The 9408-nt window shown below is 39.9% G+C and overlaps 1 protein-coding gene across 3 annotated transcripts in view; it reads left to right on the top strand.

Annotated features, from left to right (window-relative positions):
- Positions 1-529: 529 nt before the first annotated feature.
- Positions 530-9408, top strand: part of robo3 (roundabout 3) — a 51982-nt gene continuing 43103 nt past the window's right edge. Inside the window, exon 1 of one of the 3 annotated variants that reach the window (XM_070208850.1) lies at positions 530-1290. In XM_070208850.1, coding sequence (XP_070064951.1) covers positions 1173-1290 — 118 coding nt within the window. In that variant the 5' untranslated portion in view covers positions 530-1172. The remainder of the gene's footprint in view (positions 1291-9408) is intronic. The other 2 variants (XM_002051673.4, XM_032438199.2) reach the window with 2 other exon arrangements.

The raw sequence follows: 9408 nt of genomic DNA, 5'->3' as shown, positions 1-9408 counted from the left end.
CGAAAAATTGTGAAACTCTTTTAGGCAATGCGCAGACTCAACAATTTCTTGAACGCCGGCTGAATTCAGCAACAAATGTTGTTTATGCTGCGAAGCTGTTGATAATAAACAAAACGAAACGCGGCAGTTAACAATAAAAGAGGACTTTATGCTAATGATAAAAAAAAAAGATATTTAAAGATTGAGACTGATCAGAAATTTTAAGAAAATACTGGAAAACAGAAAAAAACGAATTAAAAAACTGCATTTATTTTTTTCAAATTTTCTAGAATATTTTAAGTTTATTTAATTTAATTTAAGCACTCGAATCACTGTTGAGCTTGGAGCTAAGCTTACGAACAGCTGATTTGTGTGCTGCACGCCGGAATTTCGCTCGTACTCCGAATTTTCAAGGCGCACGAAGCAAAAACAACGAAGTTACGAACCCGACGAAAAACTCACCACTCTCGGAAGAGACGGGGTCTGGGGCTGGTTGCTGCTGGGGGTAGGCAGGCATAACTGTTAACTGTTGGCCCGTTGGCATTCAGTTGAGTTTTGGTTACTGCCGCCAACGGTTAACGGTTTGGAGCGAGCCACGCGTTCAATCACTGCCACATTGCCACTTGCCACAGTCGCAGACGCAGCGGCATCTAATAGAAACAACAACAACAAGAAAAGAAAAAAAAAAAAAAAAACAAAAAGGAAAGAAAAACATAAACAAACAATTTGGCAAAGTTTTGGCTGCCGGTTACGGAAAACGTGTTGCACGTCGAGTGTGCCGTGTATTTGAATTGAATTAATTTGCGAGGCATCGCCAACATGCGAAACTCAAGTGGCCACCAGGTGGCAGCCGCAGCCACGACGCTGATGCGCCGCAAGATTTTGGTGGCAAACGGAAACGCAAAAGCAAACGGAAGCGGAAGCATTTAGGCAAAGTGCCTGCTTTCTTGCCAGCGGCAAGCGCAATGTGTGTGTCTGTGTGAAATGCTGGGCAAACTGAGCACCTAGTAAAAGCCGGCGACCTAGCCAAAAGTTGCATCTGAAACTCGCAATAAAAAATTGAATACGAATACTGATAAAAAAAAAATAATAAAAAACAACCTCACAGCAGCTGCACATCCTTGGCGATCCTTTTGTGCATGTGGTGTGCGTGTGTAGGTGTGCCTGTGTGTGTGTGTGTGGCAAGCAAATAAATGCTTTTGCAACGCTTTTTTAGCCATTTTATCTCAAGTCGAAATACTGTAAAAAATTGTAAAATGGATTTACGTTTCGTATTCATCGTTTTCCTGCTGAAGTGGACGTATGCACAAGGTAAGACCATGTTTGGACTCCTTCTACAACTGTGTCTGTGTGTGTGTGCTTTATGTGTGTGTTTTGTGTGTTATAAGTGTGTGTGTGTGTGTGTGTGTGTGTGTGTGTGTGTGTGTGTGTGTGTGGGTATGTGTGTTTGCTTGCCCATTCTGTTTGTGCAGCAGCAGCAGCTGCTGAAGTGCAGTTTCTCGCATTTGTTCAAGTGCTGCTGCTGCAATTGCAAATATGCCATAGAAAATGCCTGGTAGCTCGACGTTATATGAGTATTTATTATATATACACTAATGTGTGGCTCTTTGAGTGTGTGCGTGTGTGCCTCAGTGTGTGTGTGTGTGTGTGTGGCACAGTAATGAGGTGCATTTAGCTGAGGTAACAGAGCGACTGGCCCCAAAGTGTGTGTGTGTGTGTGTGTGTGTGTTTTCCACTTGTCGCATTTGTGGTAAAAGTTTTGCAGCACAATCCAAAAAAGAAACTTTTCAAATGCACACAGGATTTTTTTATTTGTATGATTGATGTTGGTTTTGCTGCTGAAAGGCGTAAGGTGTTGCCAAGTGCCAACAGTCGAATGTTTTCTGAAGCATTGCCAACAGCATATGGATTTCTATAACAAGATTGTGAACTATTGTTTGAGATTTTCAAGGAAAACAGCGGAGTTTTATTTATTGTTTCTAGTGCGCTCTAATGCGGGCCCAAAGAAAAGTCGCTAATACGGTTTACAGTTTGAAATAATTCCCTGCACGTAGATTCGATGCCTAAACTCCGTTTTACACATACTTCGTTTTGGTCGTATATATTGACAACTTAAATGCATAGCTGCCTGTTCTACTGAAAATATTGCAGGTCTAGAATATTTTCATACAGAAATCGCGGGCTAAATTTGATCTCAAAAATGGTCAGTTATAGCCGATTGTTGGGGCCCAAGCTATTTATGCTTTGTGGCTGAGTTTTCCTTTAGAGTATTCCATTTTAAGACTTATCATTTTAAAAATATATAAATGGCTCAAATTGGAGCTCAGTTTGGGTAAGGCAATATCATTCTTAAGATTTCGGCTGCATCCGGTTAATATATTATATGAAAATTCTTTAAATTATAATTATATATATTCGTATAATATCTAGTTTCCAATTTTCTATATGACTTTCTGATAATAATTTCAAGATCGTAAGTTAAGATTAGAGCTAATAAGCAGTTATATTAATTTGCGCATAGTAATTGGAAAAGTGTTTAAGTTTTGGCCAAGTTATGAGCTAATGTATTGATTAACTGTCTTTTTGCTTAGAGTAAATGTATCTTAGTTAAGTTTCGTTTAACATTCATTTACTCGTGCTCAAATAAACTTATTTGCTTGGTTTTCATACGAAAAACTTTTGCCCACCACAAAATAATTTCCGCTCTCAGTTGTCTTGCGCTGCCTTGCCCTCCGCTAGCCCCCGTTAGTCCACTCGCTGCCTAACAACTCAAACAAATTAGGCAAAAGGAAAAAATACTTATATATATACATAAATGAAATGCGGCCAAGAAAGCAGCAACCAGCCAGAGCGAAAGTCAGAGTCAGGGCCAGAGTTAGAGCCCGAGGGCAAACCAAATTATGAATGAGTTTCTTGTTGGTCTCGTATCTCTTTTTCTGTTGGCTCTTGCATAAAATATGCGCATTTAATAAGCCCCAAAATGTATACATATAGAACTCTTGTACTCTACCCGAAAGCAATGAGAGGCGCATGTAAATATGACCCTCCGAAATGGAGCGAACCGAACTGCACAAAACGGAAACGAAGCGACATAAAACACAAACGCTTTACCGCACATTTAATGCAATCAGATAAATGCAAAAAGAATCCATACCCTGTACTCGTGAAGTATATATTTTTTAAGAGAGCTTTAATAGTTCGACTTCCACAGAACAACAGCTAATTGTAGGGCGCTTTTAAATATTTTCATTCTACTTACAGCGTATCTGCTAGTCGAGCACGGCTTTTATTGTTATATTTCGGGTTCGGCCTTTTATTATTTTGTAGTTTCGGGCATGTAAACGAATTCAATTGAATAATATCCTGTCATTTTGTTGGGCAGCTCGACTCGTTTGGCATGTCAAAATTTTTATCAGCGCACCGAAAAATTCGCCACGGAGCAGTAAATAAATAAATCCCAGTTAAAAGCACAGACATACACACACACACACACACGTGCACAGGCCTGCGCTCAGAAGTATGCAATAAATTGTTGTTTCGGCCAGCATTGGCAAATTTATTGGCATTTTAGTGGCAGCAACTCGCACGGCTGCAACATCAAATAAAACAAATTAAATACTCTGTTTTTTTTTTTTTATTTTGTCCCAACTTTAGTGCGCCGCCAAGTTGTAAGCTTCATTCTTTTTATTTTTATTTTTATATTTGCTTTTTTATTTATTTATTTTCCCGTTTGTTGTGCAAAAGTTTTTGGCTTGTTCGCATTTTCTTGCGCTTAATTTATAAATTATTCATTTGGCGGAAGCAGCCATTGGGCCAATTATCATTTTCATTGCATGCTGAACTCAGTTCTAGTTCCAGTTCCAGTTCCAGTTGGCTCTTGTTCTTTAGGGGGCGCCACGAAAAAGTAGGCTACGGCAAAGGCAAAGGCAGAGTCAGGGCACACATACGCCCTGTTGGCCAAATTAATTTCTGTGCGTGTGTGTCTATGCGTGTGTGTGTGTGTGTGTGATTTACTCCCTTCGTGCATTTATATATTTGTTGTTGTTTTTTCATCTTGTGCCTTGCGGCCAAAGCGTCGGGCATAAATTTATTTGGCAAAAACTTTCGCAGACCGGAATATTAATGAGTATTTAACCTAAATTGTTGCCTTTGATAAGTGGCATGAAATGTTGCCAGAACCCCCTTCGTTCAACCCGTCGGTATCAATGTGCCGCAGACAGCTATCTCTAACCCCCAATAAATGGCTTGTGTGTGTGTATGACTCTGTGCTATGTTGCGTTAAATTACTTTAAAAAAGGCCTAAAATTATTTTATATGGGCCTTAAAGACCGGGTCCTAATAGGGTTTTAGGCCCACAAAGAAAGGCAGGTTGTTTGCTTCTTGTTCTTTTCTGGCATTTCTTTGTTATATTTTATTTTGGGTTGTTTTTTGGTTAATAAGCCCTAAAAGTATTTGGTACCAGTTATCCTTTTGTTTTCTAGTTAATTGAGACGAAATGTGAAATTGTTGCGAACTTATATATAAAATGTATTCGAGCGTTAAATGAATTTGCGAACATTTTGCGGAAGTCCATTGAATGCAACTTAAGCAGCTTATTAGCTTTATAAATAGATAAGTAAATTTAATGAATAATCAAATGTTTTATTCAATTGCTTAGCCTGTCGAATATGAACGTGAATATATAAGTAATTAATTAGTTATGTTCTCAGATATTTTATTAAACATATTTTATATTAGAATCCGATTAAAATTTAAATCAAAATTCCTGATATCTTCCTCAGATTAAATGCTTAAGAAATATAAGTTTTGCCTTATAGGGTTTGTTTTAATTGAATTGACACTCAAAACTGAAGTCAATTAAAATAATTTCGGTTCATTGAATTATTTAATGCAATCGTAGTGAAATCCATTTCATTTAGTCGCATGTTAGTCGGTACTTTGCTGAATTCACGCTGAAACTTTTGCGGAAGGCAACTGGCGTTTGAGTGCAATTTGCCTTTGTGAGCGATTTCAAATTGGAGAAAGGCGCAACATTTTAATTAATTTCTTCATCAATTCGATGCCTGTCATAATGCACATAGCATAAACAGACGGGAAAAGACACATAAATGTGTATACACACATGTTCTTGAACAAACAAATCATTAGGGATAGACACATTTATTTATTTATCTACCGTATCCTTTAATATACGAGTGTGTGTGTGTGTGAACAAACAATGAAATATGCTGCATAGGACATGCAGGACTCTGAGCTCAATTATGCTGATGCCTTTCAGCGCCCGAAATAATGGCAATATTTTGATTAAGTTAATTAAGTGATTTCTCGTTTTTGCTCAACAACAACAACAACAGCAACAACAACAGAAACAACAACAATAACAAACAATAACACAACGACAATGCCTATCAACAGCAATTCGTGTTCCTGTTGGGCTAATCCTGGCGCAGCTTGACATGATTACCCGCTGAGCCTTTGTGTGTGAGCGTTTGCCACATGAAAACATATTTCATGCCATTATGCGCAAAACTAGGCCAAAAACAACAGCTAGCACTGCGGGCAGAAACAGGCAGAAACAACGACAACGACAACAACATCGACCAATTGCCACTAATGAATTGCGCTAGTAAATTTTCTGAAGCAGCTGCCAAGGCGCAGCGGGACTATCAAAAGTTTAAAGTGCCTCTAAAGTGCGGGCCTTAAAAACAAACGAAATAAATACAAAAACTGAAAAATCGTATAACTGACCAAGTCGACGTGCTTAGACTCTAAGAGCTAAGAGCTTGGCGATGGAAAGAAAAATATAAAAGTGATTCCTTTTTGTTAATACTCTCCTCAGAAGTTAAAACGGCGATATTGCTTACAAGCTCTTAAGCTCTCAAACAGAACTCTCTCATTTTTATGACTCTTATAAAATTCTTTCTTTTATGAATTGTGCCAAATATGTTGTATAATAAGCTCAGTTCAAGCAACTGCCAAATTGCTTACCCTATTTTATAAAGTTCAAAGTGCGTTTCATATTTAATATACCCATTTAAGTGTTGTGAAACGACTAAAGACAACAAACTCTGACATAAACAAGTGTTGAGCATATTTTTTATGACAAGTTTTCGCATATTTTTTGTGTGGCTGTGCATTTTGTGGCAACCCTGGCGCCAGCGCAATCATAAAGCATTGAGTGACCAGACGGCTAGGGGGTCCTGTCAGTGTCCGTGTCCGCGTCCGCGTCCGTGTCCGGGTTAAGAATGCCGAGCGGCCGTCTGGCGAGAAGCCGCCGCTGCTGCTGTCATCGTCTGCGACAGCTTTGGAGCTCTGGAGCCGGTTCTGTTGATTCGACGCTTGGCACTTGTTCGCATTTCTCGCGCATTTTTTAAATGTTTACCCTTTCGACCCTTGAGCCGGGCACCCGTCAACGCCCCCGCGCCAAGTGTCATTGACATTTTAATGTGCTAATGAAGATGAGGGCCAAAAGCAAAGCTTACGCCATATAAGTTGAAGGAGAAGATGAAGTGAAAGACGAAGTAGAGGCAAAAATAAAAAATAAAATACATTTTATAAAATTGTTATAAAAATAGTCGGGATTGAGTTGGCGGGCAACATAAATGTCGCCTTTGACTCGTCCCGTTCCACGAGCTCATTATGAGCAGAGTGCGGTTTTTAATTTTTATATGAACTTTGTATACATTTTGCGCGATGCTCTTCAAGGACCTGGCCAAGGACTTGCGGTGTTTATGAGCTGTTATGATTTTATTTTACATCAGTTTGTTTCGCGTTCGCCTTGGCGCCTTCTCTCTTCGCTCGCTTCTCTCTGGTTTGTCGAGCTTCTTTCGCTTGCAGTCAATTATGTCAAAGTTGTCAATTCAGTACGAAAATTGCAGGGCTTTAGCGTAAGCGGCTTTCGCCAGCAGCTGAGTGCACAGTAAAAAATAAAACACAAATGTTAAATTTAGGTTATGATTTTATGAGCAAAAATTGAGCTGCACCGAAAAGTACCTAACATTGCGGAACTGCAGCGACTCTTGTTTATTTAAGCTAGCTAAGTGGAATAGCAAATGCGATCAGCATTAAGAATACTTAAGTAGTTGCTACGGCCAGGAAAAGTTTGTGGTTGGGTCTGAATTTAGACGTACTGCTTAGAAGACACTTAGGGCCAGACAAACACTGAAATATTCTGGTCTTAATTCTGAATTTACAGACAAGATAATATGTTAGGATTTCTACAGAATTATACAACTTTAATTTAACAAAATGTTAAATTTTATATACACAGCTTTAATATTCGGATATTGGAACTCAAATACTCCATCAATATGTTGCCTCTTTTAGCCAACTTTAACAAACCCAAAATATAAACGCTTTATTTACCACTTATTCCGCTTGCCCAGTCACAAAATAGCAAGCAAATAACAAGCAAACGCGGGCACTTAAATTTTAAATGCCAAGACGCAAACCCATTTTGTAACCCTTCAAAGAGTATATTTAGATACATATATATTTAGAATAGATACATATTTTTATGACTTTAGGCCAGCGAGTCATAATTTTTGCCAACTCATTGCCTTTTGAGCCTCACACAGAGAGAAAATCACGGCAAGGTCGAAAGGCGAGCAACAGCCTTTTTTTTTGAGACTAGCCATTTGTTGCTGCTGCCGGACGAAAGGGATACGAGGAATAGTCCTGGCCAAAGGACTGTTTAGCTGTGCTCAGCTGTTGCCCTGAGCAGTGTGCATAATTTATCAATGTCAGCAGGCGATGATGAACGCGCCCGAAATGCCAGGCCAGCAGATTGTCAGGACTCTTACACCCCTGCTCCGGACTAACAATGGCTGCAAATCGATAGGCCTTAACTTGTTGGACATTTCGACCAGAAGGAAAAGAAATAAGAAACCTAAAGAAAAGGCCATAAAACTTGAGCTTTTTAACAAGCAAATCAAATGAATAACAGCCCAAGACAACAACGGACATGGTCTTTATGAATGGACCAGAAGCCGAACGTTGTGGCAACTCTCGCAAAAGGACATGCTGGACCATCAATGCTAAGCATTCTTCGTGTGTGTGTGTGTGTGTGTGTGTGTGAACACACCTTTTCTTTTCTTCTCGGCTTTGCTCCTTTGTGTGCTTTGACATTTTATATTTATTAAAAAAGCGTCGGCAATTCGCAACGTTGGGAATCCCCTAAATAGGCATCCGGTCATAAAAACATGAATTGTGGCTCTTAGCAGCAAATCCAATTGGGCATAAATCGGCTTTGTTGTCGTCCAAAACACATGAGCACGCATAAAGAACCTGCCTCGGCGAAATTTAATGGCATTTTCCGTGGAGAGCCCGCTCCGGAGTTCGCCATGCCAGCAACATTGACGCTTTGGCCATGGCTTTGCTTTTGACTTTGGCTTTATTTTTATGTACATTTAAGCACAATGCGCTTATTGACTTAATGACAAACGTTGTTGTTGTTCTTGTTGTTGTTGTTGGCCATCAATGCTGCTGATAGGTTTCTGCAAAGTATGCGCTGAGCCTCGTTACCAATGGGTAATTGGCGAAGTACTTCAGTTACTTTCTTTTTTTTTTGTTATTTTGCCTATTCCTTGGGCATTATCAAAAGATGCACTGCAAATTGCATTGCGGCTGTCATCAGCAGCTGCAAGCCCCCTGCGGCCCCTTTTCCCGCTGTCCTCGCTTGTCAACGCAAGCAACAATTCAACTCTCAAGTCTGCCTTTAGCTATTTTTTCAAGGATGTTTACAAATTTACAACACGAAAGTGAGTTTTCTTTCAATTTTGTTGCGCTGCCTGTTTGCCATTGGCAGAGGCAGCAGCTGTAGCAAGGAGTCGCTTTGAGTCCTGTCGTGACGAGTCGAGTCGAGTTGCGTCGAGTCGAGTCGAGTCTGCGTCTTCTTGCCTGCCAGGCAGGATGCGCGCCTAAGTAGTTTTTGTATAATTGCACTCGTCATTGTCGTCCTTGTCGACATCCTTGTCGTGCCTGGCTCTGCCTGCGACTCCCCGCCATGAACAGAGGCGCAGATATAACAACAACAACAGCAATTAAGGAATGTTAACAAGCGCACTTTTCAACTTTGCTCGCGGCTGTTGCACTTCAAAGGTGTGCATGCCACGCCCCTAATAAACGACACCCAGCTTGTGCCCCTCGCCGTTTGTTAACTTATCTGCGGCAGCTTCTGTCTGATTTGAACAGTAGAAATTGTAAGCACTCTATAATCTGTCTTTATCTCGGGAATATATAGATAATATTTGACTTGTTATTGAAGGCAAAATGATAATGTCTAGGTATTTATGCTAAGGGATACCGGAACCTGTACTATTTGTATACGTAGACATGCCTCCACAAAGTTTAGAGACTAGACGAGATTAGGGAGAGTCCCGTGCTCTAGGAAGTGTATATCAAATAGTTTTGCAACAGTAAAAGATACTT

Source organism: Drosophila virilis, chromosome 4 (assembly GCF_030788295.1).
Source record: "Drosophila virilis strain 15010-1051.87 chromosome 4, Dvir_AGI_RSII-ME, whole genome shotgun sequence".
NCBI classification, from domain to species: Eukaryota; Metazoa; Arthropoda; class Insecta; order Diptera; family Drosophilidae; genus Drosophila; species Drosophila virilis.
The sequence above is the reverse complement of the archived record's forward strand: the minus strand, read 5'-3'. Positions and strand labels throughout refer to the sequence as shown.